The 20,175-nt window shown below is 29.5% G+C and overlaps 1 protein-coding gene and 1 long non-coding RNA gene across 2 annotated transcripts; one reads left to right on the top strand and one right to left on the bottom strand.

The window, feature by feature from the left end:
• Positions 1 to 6,693: 6,693 nt before the first annotated feature.
• On the top strand, positions 6,694 to 19,249 carry LOC136988793 (uncharacterized). Its single transcript, XR_010882808.1, has 3 exons — positions 6,694 to 6,748; positions 18,740 to 18,851; positions 18,966 to 19,249. It is a non-coding gene; the product is annotated as an uncharacterized lncRNA (long non-coding RNA).
• On the bottom strand, positions 9,459 to 20,175 carry LOC136988792 (cilia- and flagella-associated protein 57-like). The gene is made up of 10 exons (XM_067286754.1): positions 19,963 to 20,175; positions 19,785 to 19,878; positions 17,618 to 17,808; positions 17,368 to 17,541; positions 17,121 to 17,279; positions 16,899 to 17,042; positions 13,687 to 13,803; positions 13,463 to 13,594; positions 13,240 to 13,383; positions 9,459 to 10,340 (listed from the first exon to the last, which is right to left on the bottom strand). Exons 1-10 carry the CDS (start codon positions 20,116 to 20,118, stop codon positions 9,522 to 9,524), a joined length of 2,130 nt encoding a protein of 709 aa, XP_067142855.1. The 5' UTR covers positions 20,119 to 20,175; the 3' UTR covers positions 9,459 to 9,521.

Genomic DNA, 20,175 nt, shown 5'->3' on the forward strand with positions numbered 1-20,175 from the left:
CTTAAGTTAGAATTAGTATCTTTCAGTTAATTATATATATATAATTTTCATCAAAAAGAAAAATTTTGTATTATGTATATGTAGGAACTAGTTTTGACATTTTATTTTTATTAGAAACCCTGTGTATTTACATGTAATATGTAAACTGTGAAATATAATTAAATTTTTTTTTCTTAGAAATAAGTAAATCATAAATACAATCCAAATTTAAAAATAATGCTTTTGTTTGTAAGTTCTTGTTAACATAAATATTTTTAACTCTCTGTTAGAGTGCAACTGTGCAGATGTGAGCGAGAATATGTGGCAAGAAGAGGAGGTGACATTTCATTCTCTTTTTTCTCACTCTTACCTATATGGTCATAATAAATGAGAGTGTGAAACGTCATCACCTCTTCTTGCCACATATTCTCACTCACTTGCGTCTGCATAGTTGCACTCTTACTGAAGGGTGAGAACTGCGCTCACCTTTCATTTTAAAGCTCGTAACTTTGGCTTCTTGGAAGTTTTGTGGCCAAACTCATCTACCTTTCCACCCGAGTATCCTCTTTGACAAGATACCAGAATTGAAAATAATAACAATTTCTAACATTTTTAGTGCCACCTTTGTTTCAGTCATGTTGGACAACTTAGCATGGTGCTCACCTGCAAATAATCCTGTTTCCCCCATACTTGATGGTATAATTCTAATTGATTCTAGAACATAACAACAAAGTGACTAAATTATTATAAATTTAATTTTAATTTAGAAATTTCTGGAAGAAAGGAATTGGACTAGAACAGAACTTAAATCCACTTCTGTTTTCCATGCAGATGCATTGCCAGTTACCCTACCTGGATCTCCATCCAATCTTTGCTTCCAAAACTATTAATTTAGATATAATTTAGATACAGATTATATATGATCCAACTGGGACATCTTAAGCATCTCATCCAGCAAGAAGATAAGGCTGTGGAGACTCAATTAATTTATTATAATAATAATTTAAATTAATATGAGATGGTGGCATATCTGCTCACTCTAGTCAAAGCAACTAAAAGTGAACATTGCCTAATGTATCAATTCATATTTGAAACTAAGTTATATTAAACAATAATTTGTGCATCAAAATATTAATGCCCTAACATATCTTGATCATTTTGCATGCTTGACAAACTCCATGGAGCATTTGTGCATAATCCTCTCAAGCCTTATATAAAGGTGGGCAACAATTATCAACTGTTGTACAGCTCGAGAAACCTAAAATAAAAGGTTGGGAAGATATATTTTGTGAAACCTTTATAAATTTGGTGGAATTTCATTCCTGATAAAATCTTTGAAGTAATAACATTGTGGTGATTCACAACATACTTTTGATATTAAGAACTGATATTGTGAAATTCTCTTAGTGTCTTACAATTTTGTCTTTATTTGTTTTTCTGTTTTTTAAAGAAGTCATAAGATAATTCAGTTTAAAATTATGGAAAGTTGTAAAATTAAAATGGATGATTTGGATAACAAATTCTACTCATCTTTTGTATGCTGTATTTAGTATTTCATTTTACTGCAAATTTTGATGTCTTATAATTTTGTCCCATACTATATGATTTGAAAATTATATTGATATTGACACCTTTAAAATATCTTTTCAAATTTCTAAAGTTTTATATTTGAATAGTAGAATTTTAAACATTTATAAATATTAGAAGACAAACAAATTAAATGTTTTTTGAAACTGTTTAAAATGATAGTACTGTTAAAAGCATAATTTATTATATTTCAGTAACTAATTAACCCAATGAAAAATTAAGACCAAATTTTTCATAACTTCAAAATTAATTTTTTTAAGATATTTAATAACTTTATTTTTTACTTTTCTGTAATCATAATAGCTAAGTTTTAATAACTTATTTTCAGTAAAGTTGTTCATAATAAATATACAATTATACATGTGATACTCAAAATATTCTTGGTAACAAACATTTGATTTCTTGATAAAAAGATTTCATGTTACAAAAATGATCTTTTGTTCATAAATGTTTAATTTGAGAATTCAAGAGTTAAATGGAAGGTGAAATTTGATTTTGTGTAGGTCAGTCAAACACAACATAAGCCTAATTTTCTTCTATTGTTACTGTGATTATTGATGCAATATGATGTAATATCATCATTCTTCCCTTTAACTGAAAACAATTATTAAAATTATTAGACTGATTTTTATAACAGAAAGAAGTTTGCCTGAACTCTATTGGCTAGCTCTGAGGAAAGAAAGGAAAAACAAAAATTAAAATTAAAGAAAAAAAATTGGTTGATCAAGAAAATGGAGTGATTTTAGTGTTTTCTTACAAAAGGAATCATCAGTGATATATTCTCAGGATTTTGATCAGTGCCACTCTTGTTCCACTCCAGGACACACACTATTGACTTCTCAACAAGGCATGTTATTGTATTTCATTGAGATTTGTACAGGCTGACCATTTGGGCCTGATCATACTACATCAATATTCCAAAACCTCATCTTAATGAATACTTAATATGAATCAACCATTTCATATATATAATATAAACAGAATAATTAAAATTATTGTCAACAAGTGTGGTTGCAATGGTAGTCATATTATGAGAAGGGATGAATATCTAGGTAAGAACAGTTATTACGATTCAGCTGGTTTGCATCAGTTCAAACTCAGTGGCGTAGTGAACATAACTGGTGCCCGACACTTTATTGGCACCCCTCTCCCCCTCCAGAAACACATATAGGGTAGATGTACCCGTTTTGGCCAGTGTAGTACCAGTTCTGACCAGGAACAAATTTAACTTAAAAATATAATCACAAATGAAACAAACTTTTATTGTTAACTGTGTGAACAGCTAACAATAAAAGTTTGTTTCATTGGACAGATTTGAATATGTGGTGATTATATTTTTAAGTTAAATTTGTTTTCTGGCTAGAACTGGTACATCTACCCTAGTTTGTCTTGGAGACCATTTGGGCACCCCTCTTCAAGTGGCGCCCAGTGCATGATCATCCCCTTGCACCCCCTTCACTACGCCACTGTTCAAACTAACCATTTTCTATAATTTCTTGCATTTGCCAAAACAATTCTTAGTTTAAAACATCAACCGCACACCGTGATAAATAAATGATAATGTCCTCCAAAAACCAAAAATGGTGCGTTATGTCGTTATGTCATATAAATAAAATTGTCACAAACGTTTTTGAACATAAAGTTCTTCATCAGGTGAGAAACAGACAAATTGCAAAAACGTTCGATGGAACAGTTTTCGAAAGAGCTGTGCGAAAGATTCGAAATGAAACTCGTGCCGATGTCGTCATTGTTGCACATGGGCGGAAGTAGAAACTTTTCTGTAATGTCATCCATCGTATATGGATGACATTATATCGTATATACTCCAGATAGCTTGTCTTGGTTGGGGGCATCCTTTGCATTACGGAGCAGCTGATATATATTAGGACATCTTTTATAGGTGATGCTGATTTGCCTCTTCTTGGCAATCTCCAAGTAAAGCTTCCTTAAATATGGATTATAGGTGAGCGGAATAGTGTCTTTATGATCTGTTGTTACTTGCTCCTGCGGATTGGTTTGCGTTGAGAGTTGGGAATGATGCAATTTTTTGGATAATTTACTTATAAGGTTACAGTAACCATGGTGTTGAGCAATATTGGATAAAGTGTTAATCTCGCTTTTAAGAGCATGCCTTGTTGAGGAGTGGGTGTACGCCCGTTTGACTAAGGTGTTGAATGCTGCTAGTTTGTACTGTACAGGGTCACAAGAGCCTATGGGTATGTACAATTGGTCTGCAAGTGGTTTCCTGTACACCTCCGTGAGGATCGACGTTCCTTTAACTATGATATTAACATTAAGAAAATGAGCATGAGTGTCATTCGCCTGTTTGAGGCTAAGAGTTACGCCTTAGCTGTTATTGAATAAGTCGATGAATGCTGCAATGTCCGGCTTAGTCTTCCACAAGATGAGTATGTCATCCACATATCTCTTATAGAGGAGTATATTGTGGAGGTGGGTAGGAACGGTTTTATCTTCTAGTTGCCGTATTACCAGTTTGCACAAATCTCCCGCTACCAGGCTCCCCATTGGTACACCCCTTCCTTGTTTGTAAACTGTGCCTCTGAACTGAAAGAATGAGTTGTAGCATATTAAGTGTACCATCTCTAATATTTGCTGGTGGAATTCTTAGTTTTATTAAATACTAGCCAAGTGCCAACATTGATATAGTAAATATGCTGTATCAATGTTGGAATTATTTTGAAATCATTCATGATTAAATCATTTTGTGGACAAACCAAATTGTCATACATTTTACTACATTTACTCTTCAAAAATATCAAATATTTCTTTCATAATCTCTGTTGTTTATTTTACTACTCCTTTCCCAAATTCAAATCAAATTCTTACAAAAGAGAACAGATGTCAGGTTCCAAAATGACATTTTGCAGGAACCAGACACCTGTTCCTTTGTCTATTTGTTTTATTATGGCAATGCAACACTTAGCAATCTGTCTAGGAAGATGCTTTCTGGGAGGTCTTTTAAGGCTAACTGGCCCCTACTTAGGTGTTAAAGACATGGGAAAAATCTAGAAAACACCACAGGATCAGCCTGTCCTGGTGAGGTGCAAACCCGTGACCAAACTACCAGAGTTCATGAGACAGAACCTCTTGGTTACTGGTGGGCCTTGTTTCTTTGTCAGCACTCAATTTGAATTAGGGGAAAAGCATACAAGGAAAGCAAAGTACTATTAATTGATTCCAGATGTGTGAAATAGTACATTGAAGACTGGTAGAGGAAAGAGGGAAGATTTGACTCTTGAGATAAGGAAATAAAGAGGGAAGATTGATTGATTCTTGAGATGTGATTGAAGGCTGAAATGCCAATTAGCATAGTAGTCACCAACATGAAAAAATTTTGATGGTCCGTGGAGAAATTTTGACATTGATCAACTCAAGATTAAGCAAAGTATTACAAAGAAATGCAAAATGCTTGGATGCTTTTTCTCACTCATTAGGGTTTTTTATTTGAATCTAAAACCCAACATGAAATGAAGATTATCAATAAATAATAATGTCAATAAATAATGTGAGTGAAATCGTTGTCCTTTGTGGAAGAGCCAAGAATCCATAAACTTATTTCAAACAAGCAGCAAAAAACTTCATATTACTTTGTTATAATTAAACAATTGAATTTCATATTAATAAAGTGAAATGGAACTTTTATGATCATTATTTTATAGATGTTTGTATTATTAAAAAAATTATGATAGTGGTCTGCGGGATTCAAAACTGAGTTTAGTGGTCTATGAGATCAGAAAGGTTGGCAACTGCTGAATTAGCAGACCAGCCTGAAAACAATATCAGAAATCACCTATTACTTTCTAAGAAATCAATTTCTGAGGTGGTTTACAAAAAGAATTTATTAAACTGGCTACTTAGATTAGACCATACACAACTAAGTCTTGGCAATATATGAGGTAGAGAGGCAAGTGCTTCAGGTGCCAAATTGGAAGGGATACTAAAAAGACATCATAATGATTAAAAAATGTATGTTGGCACTAGTTTTAGGTTTGCCTCAGGTACAAAAATTATTTGGAACAGTTCTGTAGACAACAATATTTGAGAAATAGTGAGATAATTAAAGAATAAGCTATAATTGTGAGACTGGATTTTAGGGGAGAATTTTTAAATGAAAGGAAACTTTCCTTTTTTTTTTTGTTGTTCGAAATTGTTGTAAACACCCCTTTAGAAAAACTCCTTGCGGAGTATTGGAGCAGAGGTCTCCTCCAACTATCAACAGTTAGTTTGGGAAAGTTGACACTTAGTTGTCAAGAATTGCAAGTCATTGTCAACAACAGATCGTTTTTCCACACTAATGCTATAAAAGTGCAAGCTACCAGAAGCTCAGCATGCGTCCACAGACGGAAGTTATTTCTGTACTTGTGCCAGTTGATCTCCATGCAAAGAACTTGGATCCCGTCAGAGAAGACATTCAACAGCTGCAGACTCCACCATACTTTGGTGTATACCGTTGGTGTACACTGAAGGTACCGTTCAGTGTATTCTCACATAGAGGTTTTGTTTGTTAGCACTCTGCAAACTCTCTCCCCCCCCAGAAATGGGATTAGATGCAGCTAACAGCTGCCCTTTGTATAATTTGCATTTAATCGAGTAGACTTGTAACAATCTTGTATGTTAACCTTAGCTAACCAATAAATGTTTTATCTGTTAACCTGTCTACCTGTCAATCTCTTTTTCCAGAAAGACTCCTGTCCACATATCGATGCACTCCCCACTCACTTTTTGCCCTCCTAAGCCATCCAACAGATGCAGAGATCGGGCTTTACCAGCCTATGCAGATTAAGTGGTCAGAAGGGATTAACTCCTGGTCCCCTGCTTATCTCACATAATGTTGTAATTTGAACTGTGTGATGACTTCTTTAGTAAATCAAGCAGGACCAACCAATGTTTTAGTTAAAGGAATTTTAATGTTTTAAGGGTTAATCTAGGTTTTCTCTCCTTGATGGAACATTGCCAATTATTTCATAGTAATTTTCTTTGGAAAATTTGTATGAAGATGACAAAGGTGATTAGGAAATTCTTCTGACAGTATAACATTTCATGATTAATCTCAAAATTTAAAGTTTATTTTCAGAGTAAGGTAACAATTTTGGAAGTTCTTGATTATCTTTCTTGGCTAATTTTCCTACATGACTATTTTTGCATCCAGTTACACTATTAGGTAAGTAAATCTAATTGCTTTATGCTACTTAATTTTTTGTTGTCACTTTCATTCTTTAATATTATGATAAATCAACACACTAAAAACCTTTTTTATATCCCATTACGAATAGCTTTAGATAAAAACTAATGTTTTCAACCAAAAACTTGGTCTTCATCAGGCTATTGACCAGTATAAAATTCAAAACTGGAATTCAAACAACATATTTAAAATTATTTTAAATTCCAAATTATTTAAAAATTGGAAACTAATTTTTGCCTTACATGCTACTGAAGTGATAGAAATATTGTTACATCCCCACAAATAAATAATATGATGTATTTGCTGATGTAGAAACGTTAGCAACATGCTAGTGTTGTTTACACTTTTTTTCTCATAGCACACCTCTCCATGCCTACGAAATATTGGCGGCAGCTTTCACATTAATACAGTTGCTGGCTTTGTATATTTCCAACACTTCAAGGTTGCGAAGGTGTTGAACCTGATCTGACATTTTTATCAATTTGGCCCTATGGAGGTCGGCTCGTATTTCAGGGTCTTTGGCATACTAACCAAAAGAATACAGGAACATGGGTATGATATCGCCAACCAAAGGCATACCACTGTCCTAGCTGCCTATGCCAAAGACCCTGAAATACAAGCTGACCTCCATATGGCCAAATTGGTGAAAATGTCAGATCAGGTTCAACACCTTCGCAACCTTGAAGTGTTGGAAATATACAAAGCCAGCAACTGTATTAATGTGAAAGATGCCGCCAATATTTCGTAGGCATGGAGAGGTGTGCTATGAGAAAAAAAGTGTAAACAACACTAGCATGTTGCTAACGTTTCTACATCAGCAAATACATCATATTATTTATTTGTGGGGATGTAACAATATTTCTATCACTTCAGTAGCATGTATGGCAAAAATTAGTTTCCAATTTTTAAATAATTTGGAATTTAAAATAATTTTAAATATGTTGTTTGAATTCCAGTTTCAAATTTTATACTGGTCAATAGCCTGATGAAGACCAAGTTTTTGGTCGAAAACGTTAGTTTTTATCTAAAGCTATTCATACTGGGATATAAAAAAGGTTTTTAGTGTGTTGATTTATCCTTCCCAGGGATTGTGCAAGAAGTTGGTTTTATTTTAATATTATGATATGAAATTTTTTCTATTAGTATTAGCTAATAGTATTGTCATAAATTGAAAATTAATATCAATAAATTCTAGTTAAGAATTATCATTCAAAAGATTTAAAATTTATTGATTTTTATCACTAATAAAATGTGTTTTAAGAAAAACTGAATTTATTGTTATAAATTATATATTTCAGCCTCTTAAGTGAAATGACAACAATTTCTATTGACTTTTTTAAACAAAAACAAAAATTTAAATTTTGAATGAAGATCCAAATAAACATAAAATATCAAGAACTGATGAAATTTCTACTTTCATCACTGAACTTCCAACAAACAATCTTACTTCACTGCCTAACTCTTGATGAGAAAAATTTTTATTAAACAAATGTTTCCAACCTATTATCATAGGTTAGGTCATCTTTAGGTTTTTAAATTCAATAATAAATCATTACAAAAATGGAATATTTGAATTTACATTTAAACTTGAACAAATAAAATAAATACATAATGAACAAAATACAATTAACAAAAATAAAATTAAGTAGTGTTAAATACAAAATATTAGGTAAAACTTATAAGGAAATATAACAAAAATAAAAGTAAAACCAAAGTTTATTGCAGGGCCATATGACTTAAGGGTTCTTTGTCTTAATTTTTTTTCTATTATGTATTTCCATCCCAAGGGAATTGCATTTGCATTCTGGCATTGATCATTAATTTTGCTCTTATATATTTCTATTTATTCCAAGTTCTTTACAAGAGATGGAGAGAGTACTGCTTTCATAATGTTCACTTCATCCCCCTTTACATTTGACAAGTGAGTCTTCTATACTATTTATGACATTGTTGCTAATGTGTTAGTAAGACCTTTTTCAACATTATATTTATGTTCTTTGAGACATACTGTGACGTTTCTTTGTGCAACTCCAACATAATCTTTTTTACTCCTAATTGATGGAATCAAGATCAATGTCTTTTATTTATTACAAACTTTATGGCTTTAACATACTGTGGCCTTATCTTGTATCAGTTTATTATTTGAAGAAAAAGATTCCACCACATAATAGCTTCCTAATGACTGTTTTTACATTTTACTTCCTTTTTTTTCAGTAAATTTCACAGATATCTACAAAAATTCGCTAATCATTTTTGATATGAAACATGTGTTAACACTCATTGTTTAAATTCATAATTGACTTTTATAACTTTTATACATAGTTAAAGAAAAGGGTAGGTTTGCATTCTAATTAACTTTATATGATTACATCTTAATATTTGCTTTAATTTAGATTAAAATGCAAATTGGATTTCATTGATTGACTGGTGTCCCATTAACCAAAGAATACCACAATAATTTTATATGGTTTATAATTCTATATTATAACTTTTTATACCTTTTTTAATTTAAATCTTAAAGTATTTTAAATAATTATGTTTAATATTAAATTAAAAAATGTCGGGCCAAATGGAGATTCAAAATAAAATCCATGTGTGCTGACCCCACTGTTAAGCGGGACTAAGGCCAAAGAGGAAGATTAAATTAAAAAAGGTGTGTATAGGACCTGTTTACATTATAAGAAACAAAATATTTTTCATAATAATAGACATTTATTATGGATAATTTATATATTACAACTTAATAATATCATCAGAATTTTGACAAGTCATTCATTTCATCACTTAAATTATATTTATTCTTTGAAACTTCATTTGTCACAACTTCTAAGTTTTCTGGAGTCTCAGACACATCAGATAATTTAGAATAATCTGATTCAAAGTCATATATATCTGAACTGAGAAAATCAATATATTCTTCATTAGTTTCCATTAGTATATTTTTTGAGATTCCTTTTATGTTATCCTCAAGTTTTACTGGAGATTCTTTTTCACTTTGCTTTTTAATATGATCATGATTATCTATTTTAGCATATTCTGATTTAATGTCTTTGGAATATTTTTGAGATAAATCATTATCTTGTTGCTGTATAGAAGTTTGGCTAAACTTATGCTTTTGATTATTGATTTCAGCAACTGATTTGTCAAAATTTGCAGATATTTCTTTTGATTTGAGTTCTGTTTTAGAAAGAAATTCCAAATTTGCTCCAGCTGCTTCTTGATATATTATGGAATATTCAGAAAGCTTTTTATCTGTAAAACTTTTCATTGGAGATAGTTCTTCAGAAAGAGAGCCATTACCATGATATTCTGCAATTCTAGATGTTACTTGAGCGTGGAATCTACGTATTTTCTGTGATTGAAGAAGAATTATTTTATCTCTAGTTTCAATGTCTTTTAATAGTTTCTTTTGATCTTTTTCAATCTTCAGAATTTGGTCTACTTTTTCTTTAACATCAGTAGTTTCTCCTGTACTAACACCAAATGCAAAGTCTAGTTTTCTCATATTATTTCTGGCAGCTAATAATTCTTTACGATTGCTATTGATTTCTTGTATCATATCTGAATGTTCCTGATATATAAATAAAAATTATGTTGAAATAATATAAGAGATATATACTTTTAACAATGCATATATTCATCTTAAAAATAACAGAAAGAATAAATTCAAATGTGCTATATTAATATTAATAATATATGGAGAACATAATAATCTGGGGCTACAAAAAATCTGACAGAATGTATTATGCTTAGCAAGAGTAATATAGGTCAAACATTTTTAATAATCATTTTCAGTTTTTCAAAAAATAAAGTTTTGTTGTTGATCAGTAGTTATCCATATATTTATTATTCACTTATTACATCATTAATATATAATTTTCTTGATTATTTTATCTGTGTATAGATTATATTCAAATTATACATGATTTGAATATAATCTACATAAGAAAAAAGATATATAAAATGGTTTCTATCCAGTCATAAAACTGTATCCATAAATTAAAAATACCTGGCAACACATTGAAAATTTTAAATATTACAAATGAAATTTGAATAGAAAAATGTAAGTAAATTATTTAAAACACTATTAATTATTGATATCATTAAAAATGATATTATAACAATCATCTTAACTTTTAGTTTAAAGATGATAAAGCATATGTGTATGTGTGTCACTATTCTATCAAATGCTCATCTGTTTACAGATGCATAAAAAAATAATGGCTACCCTATACACAGTATAATTTTATCGACTTATATGCTGTTATCAGCCACTCTTCAAATAATAATCAGTTTAAATAAAATTAACTCGGAATGAAATGCTTTGACAAATACACACAAAATGTACATTCTTCTCCACACAATGTGGCAACCACTAGGCTGTGTATGCATGGTTTCAATGGCTGTGTGTTCATGGCTTCAATGGCAAGTCTTTGCCTCTCTAGTTATTTATAATTTCATGTGCATGCACACACACTAACACTAACATCCATACATACAGGAAAAAAACCCCAAAGTTTTTTGCATTTCTTGACATTTCACGACCTCTTAAGTCCTTAAAAATCTTGAGGGATCATTTTTTGACTGATTGCCATATTTTTCCTCTGTTATATATAACAGTTGTGAAAGTAAAAAATCTGCTTTACTGTTATATTTTTTATTTGAAAAGTTCTTGTCTTTACATTCTCAAATATCTAACTTGAACATTCACACACATACAGATAAATACATGAATGTATAAATCAATACAAGAATAGTTAATGTAGTTAATATTAATTAAACTTGGCATTTGATATTTAAAAACTAATTAAATTTTCTCTGAATAGTAAATTTTGCTGAATTTATCTATGAATTTTAGTAGTAATAGAAAAAATATATATAACTTAAACTGTTATATATGTTATGCTGTGTAAAAGAATCAGGTTAAAATATATTAACCACTCAGCAGTGAGGGACGTATATATACGTCGAGGGCGATCGTGTGGCAGTGGTGAGGGACGTATATATACGTTAAATTCTTTTGGGGGTATCACCAGAATCTAGCCAAAAACTACCGCAAAAAAAAAATTCACATAAAAAATGAATTATGTAACAATAAAAAAAGACTTTTCTTTACTAGACATAACTGTTTACAAATACTTTTTCTAAAACGGAAATGAGAAAAATTGCGTGAAAAAATACTTTAAAAATTTTTCGGGTATATTCTCCACTACTAAGGGGTAGTACCATACCTGACTCTCCCACTGCTGAAAGGTTAATATAACATAAAAGATTTATTAAATGAACATAGTGTGACAATCATGATGTAAGTCATGATAAAAGTCTTAATTATTTATTGTGACGTCATCACAATGCAAGACTGAAATTTTTAATGTTATTTTCATTTAAACATAAATTGGTATCTGTGGCCCCTAAGCTTTTCATATCTGGTCCCAATTTTCATTTACCTAAGTCTGTTTTCAAGATTAACAAAGGACAGACAGATGGCAGTGAGAATTTATAGGTCTGCAATTTGAAAATTTCATCCTAATAAATCAGATTTAGTTGAACATGGAATTGTTTGAGTTTAATATTAAAGTTATTTCTTATGTATAATTCAGTATTTCACTCAAAGTATAACTCTACAACTCAAAAATAAAGGAAAAACTGTTTCAATGTAGAAAATCTCATCAAACAAACCATTTGTTTACTTTCAAGCTTAAAATAGTCTATCTTTAGAAACTCTAAAAAGACTCAATTACCATGCAAACAAAAAAGGGACATCTCAATGGTAAAGATGATTTTTAGAATTCCTGAAAATAATCTGCTTTAAGCTTAAATCCCTGAATGAAATGTTTGAGTACTTTTTCTTTCTATTAAAGCAATTTTTACAAGTCATAATGCGATATGTAGTATATTAATACTACATATCGCATAGTGCTAATAATTATTTCAATATTTAGTACATCAGAGATTAAGATTTTGGTGTAGATTGTAGTATTTTAATACTACATATTGCATTATGACTTGTAATTTTAAGTTATTTTTTACAGCAATTCTTTTTTCTAGTCCAAAATCTTAACCTCTGATGTACTAAATATTGAAATAATTATTAGCACAAGGTTTTTCCTTAACATTTTAAAACATTTGCTCTTGTATCAGAGTGAAATTTGTAAAGAGAAAATTACATATTTACAATCAATCGCTTTAAATTAAAGTAATAAAGATTGATTAATGCTTCTTTACATATTATAAAATATATAACAGAACCACATCAAAGAAAAATATTTTTAAATTTCTATTGCTGTAGTGAAATTGTATGTCAGAAAGTTGAAAAATTTTAATTAGTTAAATATTAATAATTTTTTAAGAGCAAGATTTGTTAAAATTTATCTTATTATATTATACATAAACCATTTTACTATTTTTAATTTATATATGCATACATTAAATTCAAAAATATCAATTATATATGACAAATATATAGTTACTTGTATAAGCCTTTCATAATTCCTATGCTGAGTAGAAAGCTCTCTCTCCATCTTTTCTTTCAAAGCAGTTATGGTATCTTCTAAATATTCTATATGTCTTTGATATTCATCAATTTTCTCATCATTCATTTCAGCATTAATTACCTTTAATTTAAAAAATTAATGTATTTTAAACAGTTATCCTTAAACAATCATAAAGCTTTATAAATTATTAAAAATGTACTTCTGCTTTTTCAATATGTTGTCTGTAAAGATTGATTACACCTATTTTTAGTTTTGTTGGATTTTGAATGTTTGTCACTAATTTGCTCAAATCTTGTCTGTAGCGAATTAATTTAACATGAACCTGTTGAGCCTGTAAAAAGAAATTTATTAAATTAATATATAATTGTTTTAGTCATTAATTATGTATTGAGTTTCTTAACTTTTTAAGAAACTTTTACTGACTTTGTTTTGTTCTTTCATTCGTTCATTTTCAATTCCTTTCATTTGCAATCTTACAGACTTCAGTAAACATCTAAGGTTTTTATTACTTTGTTGAAATCTGATCAATTTTTCTTCCATCTGAATATAAATAAATGCAAATGTAATATATTAAGATAATTAAGAATCGACTTGAGTCATAAGTAATGTTACTTTTCCTAAGCATTATTTTCATACTAAGCATGACTTCTCTCAGTGGCATACCCAGGATCTGAACTGGAGGGGGGTAGCTTATAGTTTCTTTGAGTGCAAGAATAGCAGCAAACAGCAAAATAGTTCTAAGATTTCATGACAGATGGCTCTAGGCTTTAGTCTAGTCACAATATTCATTATTCAAACTGATACTAAATTGATACATTTGTGTTGTGTGTCAATTACTACACTTTAATTTTTCTTCTAGGGGGCAGCTGCCCCTCCCTGCCCCTCACTGAGCCCTTGACTTCTCTCTTAAAATTCTCTTCGAACCCATACTGATTCTGCATTGTAATTTTATAATAGTTCATTAAGTATTGTAATTTTGTACTTGTCTGTTTTCATTACATTGTTTATTCAGGAAGATGTAGTAATGTTTTAATTGTTGTTGTGGATTATACTGCTAATAATTCTGTGATTATCGAAGAATTGAAACTGAGGCCTGCAAAATTGTAATGTTTTATAATTTTATCATCCAATATCACCTACATTTGTATGATTTGAGAGAAAAAATACACTTAACACTGAAGAGGATTGTTAGTTAAACTTCAATCTAAAATGCATGTCATGTTCTTTTCTGAAAAGAAAAAATAAAGATATTTGATCAGTTGTAACTGATTTTTTGAATAACCAGAGAAACCTCACAAGCATGTCAAATTCAGCATATAGAGGATATTATACAAAATAAGCATAACTTGTATAACACACCAATCAACTCAAGTTCTAATTTGTCAATTGGATAACAATTTAAATAACAATTTCCATAATGATTTAAGATTATTTTTTTAAAAGTTAAGTTATTAGCATCAATTAAAATGAGTGCTTGGAAGAACATTTAAGGCATGTAATGTTATTTGGATTCAGAAAAAAAAATATTGCATTTATGACAGCAAACAATATATGTAGTGTGTAAGGCAGTGAAGTCTTAAATGTCAGAAAATATCAGCATTGATTCAAAACATTTAAGGATGGGAATTTTAATCTTGAAGATAAGTCTTGCTCTGGACAATCTTCTGACTTGGAAATGATGAAATTACTATGGAAGTGAAAGATAATCAAAAACTGTCTATACAAGAAATTGCAAAAAACTTAGTATGTCTCAATCAACAACAGTTATGCAATTACACCACTTAGGCACTATATCCCACATGACATTACTGAACAGAATCTTCTGGATCAATTATCCATATGAGTTTACTTAATAGGAGAGAGCAAAGTTTATTTCTGGCAGAAATAACAACTGGAAAAAAGTGAATACAGGTATACCTCACCTTATGTCGGTAATTGGTTCCAGGAGAGACGACTTAAGTTGAATTTACTTGTCTCCGAATTTACTTGTCATTAGGCTAAACCACAAATAACCATTCCCAGTTCTGTATTTTATTTATTAATGCATTTTTAATAATGTATGGTTAATAAGAATCTATTTTAAGCTTACAAACAAATTACTTTTTTTCTGTACTATATTAAAAACTAAAATTTATCTAAATTTACGAATACATGTACAGTATGTACATACTTGTAAACGTACTGTACATGTTTACAATTTGGCGATGTTTACAGTACATCATGGACTCTTTATTTGTTAATGTGGTTTGCTCTAAGACATTATAAAATAAAATGATTTTGTAAGGTTAAATAACAAATACAGTTATTAAAATTATTTCATGATAAACTAATTTACGTTAAATTTACCAATAAAGACCACTAAATAAGACGACAACACAGAGTCACAGATGTTTTCATATTTCGTTCTCTAGGATTTATGATGTATAGTATTAACATTGGAGAGTCTCCATACCTGATGAATATCCACCAATTTCTTGACACAGTTAGGTATAGATTTTTTAGGTATTCTAGCTTTTTCCCAAAATATGATACACTCGTGTATTACAAGATTTACGCTTTCACTCACAGTTAGTTTAACTTCACGAATGTTAAAAAACAAAACTGCAAGTACTTGCTAATTTGATGGTAATTTTGCATCCGTGATTTGGTGGTTTATCTCTTTGACTAAGAAAATATGTTTTTTAGTGCTTCATAATTCCACTGACATCTTCGAAAAAAAACTATACGTGTTAATAGCCCGACAAATTGTGTTAGAATGGTGAACAAAGCGAATACGTGCCACTTCTCTAGCACCATATGTATGGAAATGATTTGATGCAAGTCGGCACGGGTTCTAGAGATCAAAATGAGCTGAAATTTATTGTGGGAGTATTTAAGGTAAAATAAACAAAATTAGGCCTTATGCATTAGAAAAAAAAATATTCGAAAAATAAGGGACACCCTAATATATATATATATTGACAAACGACGTATAATCGAGAACAACTTAACTCGAAACAATGTAACCTGTAACCTGAGGTATACTTGTATTATATGCTGTTATTTACAGAAAACAGTGGTTGAATCTAAATGCTACAGTGTTCAGAACCAATGTGTAATCTTGATCCTCAAAAGGTGTTTGTGTATGGTGGGCTAGGAAAATACTGCATTTTGAATTGTTTAATCCAAATGAAACATGAATATTACTTTATTCTGCTAACAATTAGAAAAAATTTGTCAAATATGAACATTTTTCTTAGAGTTTTTCACAAACAGGAAAGGAATTATTTTGTTATTATATGATAGTGTTTAACTCCATATTGCAAAACACTCTTAATGGATAAAATTGTAGTTAAAAAGAAGCTATCCAGATGCACATGGAAATTTTTTTTATCAAAATCAAATGGTTTTTTATAAAAAAAAGGCATTTAAAAACTTTTAGATCAATGGTAAAATGTCACACCTAATGAAGAGCATTATATATTGGATGAAATAAATATTTGTTTATGTTAATAATGTCTATTAAAAATTATAAAAATGACATTATTTATGACTCAACTCAATATTTAAAAAAACATCTCAAATACAAACCTCTCTTAATTCAATATTTTGTGTTTTCATTTTTAATTATTACAAATTTAAATTTACTAACTTACATCTTTTATTTGATTACGTAATCTATTATTTTCCTCTTGGATTGGACCCAATTTACTTTCATTTTCTTGTGTGTTAGAATTTAAGATAAAATTTAACTTCTCTAACTGTTGTTTATGTTTTCTTAGATCATGTGTACATTTCTCCTATAAAAGAAATTAATAATATACAATAGTTTAAACATTAGATTTATTAATACTGGCATTACATAAATTTAACGATACCTTTTCTAAAATTGTCTCTTCTCGTTCTTTGATAACTCTTTTCAAATTTTCAATTGAACGACCAAGATTTTTAATGTGTACTTTTAACATTTCTTCTTCTTTATTTTTGTTTTCTATTTGTTTCTGATTTTTCTGAATATCATCTTTCAGAGCTGAAATCTATTATTTTATAATTTTAAAGCAATAAATATATATTAAAATATAAAACACTTTATATGATGATTTTAATTAATATTCATATTATTACTTTTCCTTTCATCATGTCAATTTCTCCATTAAGATAACTGTTTTGATTCCTTTCTTTTTGTAGTTCTTCTTCATATGTTACCCTAATGACTAAAATTTCATTATCAGCATCTCTTTCCATTGAAATTCTCATTTCTTCCATGTGATGTTTAGTATTTTCATGATCCACAATAGCCTAATAAAAATTGTACCTGCATTTAGTTATGTTTTGAATTTATTTTAAACAAAATATTTTGAATTCAATATATTACTTTGTTTAATTTATCTTGAAATTCTTTTAAGTGCTCTTCATATGATGTTTTCAGGACAGCTAATTGTTCTTCATGCTCTCTTTTTAATTCTTTTAGCTTTGTTTCATAATCAGCTTGCATAAGATCTTTATCACTTTTTAATTTTTCATAAGAATTGTATTCTCTCTTTAGTTTCTCTCTAAATTGTTGATCTAAAGGTTAAAAAGGTTTTATATTTAAATTTTTATTATGCTATGTAGACTGTTTTATATGTACACAATATACAATATATTGAGCTGACAAGTTATGGATTTAACTAATTTGATATTTATGCATATATGGATTATGGATTTTGTTGCAATTGAACTTTGTTTTATTATCAGTTATGGGGGCTTTTGCCAATAGTCATGCACATTATTACCATTAAATAATACAAACAAAATTTTATAAATTTAAAAAGTTAAACAAAAGTCATATTAGTGTTTATGCCAAGGACTAGAATAAGAATGTACAGTTGAATTCCTTATTTACACTTTTCAGAGTAAAGTGTAAATATTGTAAGTTAAGAGAATATGTATAATGCATTTTGTTTTTACTTAACATACTTTTTTTTGAAATGTTTCTTCCCTGTGGATATTAAGAGAGATTTTTTAATCATCCAATAAGAGAGAACCCATTTGAGTTCAGCCAGACCCAAAATGGAGTAGCTGGATGGTGAGGGATAGAGCCCAACATATCCAAAGGTATCACTATTGAAAAATTCCTGAGGTTTTCTCAACCCATTCAGATTTGATCCCAGGTCATGAGATCAGTGGGCTGCCACCTTAACCACTCACCTATCTGGCCATTAACTCAAGATACCTTTATACTGTACTTTTAACACTAGGTAAAGTTTTAGTGAGTTAGAGAAATAATTAAAATATCAAAAACAGTATTAAAAAGTATTAAATCTTTTGGAGGAGGACAAAAACATCAAAGCACACAAATGCATAAACTACCACTAAAACTAAAAAATAGCAGATTGCCAACAATAATATCTCCTACACTATTGAAAATTTATTTATTTAATTAATTATATGTTTTGTTTTTGAAAATATCATTTTAAAAATTACAGATTTACCAATAAAAATGTGTAAATTGCAGGAAATGTAGAAAAACTGAATTGTAGTTTATGAGAAAATTTATTTGTAAACTGTAAGGAAAAAACTCAGGACCAGAAAAATATGATGCAAATTGTGGAAAATGTTAATTCCAGGTATGTGTATACAGATTTGACTATACTAATTAATAATCTTTCTTTCAATTTAATTATTCTATCTAATATAATTTTAAAATATATATCTAATTTTCTACCTTTGATGTTTTTTAGTGCTTTGTAATTCCACTGACATCTTCGAAAAAAACTATATGGTTGGGTCATGTGACCCAACCGGGATGTAAAGGGAGGCCATATCCAGTTTCTGGTAGACTGAGGTGTGGACGGCGGTTGACCCTTTGATCTTGATGTGTATATCCAAGAACCTTTCTCTTAGGACTTTCTCTCTCAGTTAGAAAAAGAAACCTGAAGATATAATCTCTGCCGACAGATAGAAGAATATTTTTGTTTTAAGCTATATTTTTAAGTTACAATAAATTTGAAAAATTGTTATGTAACTGAGAGTTGTCTCTGACATCAACACTCCCACATACACTTCAACACTGCTTGGATATCCTGCCAATACACACAGTTCGGTGACCTCACAATTCTTTGGAAAAAAGTGTTTGGATTTATTTGAGTAAGTGTGTGTGTGTGTGTGTATAAATGTATGAAGGAAAAAAATAATTCTGTCTTTAGATTATTCAGATTAATTATTCATTGAAAATACTATTTTGAATATATACTAGAAAATTATTGAATTTATTTAGACTGTTACATCATAATTTCTGTGGTAAATAAAAGTGCAAACATTTAAATAATTTCAAGAATAGAAAAACAGCAAAACATATGTAGTGTCCAATGTCACTTGATAAATTTTTTTTAAAATTTTCAAATAGTAGAGTAAGAGTCGCCACAGTGAATTCAAAGATAAGAAAATGATTTCTTAACTATGGTGATGGAATGATACACAATAGGTCAGATGCATTCTAAATGTGGAAAAGACTTCTTCTTCATATGTACAGTACATTAATATTGAAAAAATATAAATACCTCTTTCATTCATTTCAGCTAAATGTTTCATTTGAAGATCTCCTATATCATCTTTATGTTTTGTTGTAAGAGCTGTATTTTGAGATTTCAAGTCCTATGGTTAAGTTTTTACAGTATGATAAAAAAAAAATTAGACAAAATATATTGTTTTTTTATTAATCATAATAGCATAATATACTTCTAATTTGGAGACCAATTCTTCTATTTCTTTGGTATATTTTTCAGCTTGTTCTCGATACATTTGGATATGATAACTTTGTTTTATATAAATTTGATATTCATTGGTTCTCTGTACATCACTTAACTGTCTTTCCAAATGTGCAATCGACTCCATCTGAAAATAAACTGTTTAATATATAAAGTAATGAATTTTAACTAAATACATGAACTG

This window comes from Centruroides vittatus, unplaced genomic scaffold, assembly GCF_030686945.1.
Source record: "Centruroides vittatus isolate TY-2023 unplaced genomic scaffold, ASM3068694v2 scaffold_386, whole genome shotgun sequence".
NCBI lineage: Eukaryota > Metazoa > Arthropoda > Arachnida > Scorpiones > Buthidae > Centruroides > Centruroides vittatus.

Bases quoted from the DNA above. Each gene is read 5' to 3' on its own strand.
- LOC136988792 (XM_067286754.1), bottom strand. From the start codon at position 20,118: ATGGAGTCGATTGCACATTTGGAAAGACAGTTAAGTGATGTACAGAGA. The intron at 13,595-13,686 runs GTCAGTAAAAGT...TTCTTTTTACAG, and splicing joins GAATGAAAGAACAAAACAAA to GCTCAACAGGTTCATGTTAA. The intron at 10,341-13,239 runs GTAACTATATAT...TTTATATATCAG, and splicing joins ATTATGAAAGGCTTATACAA to GAACATTCAGATATGATACA.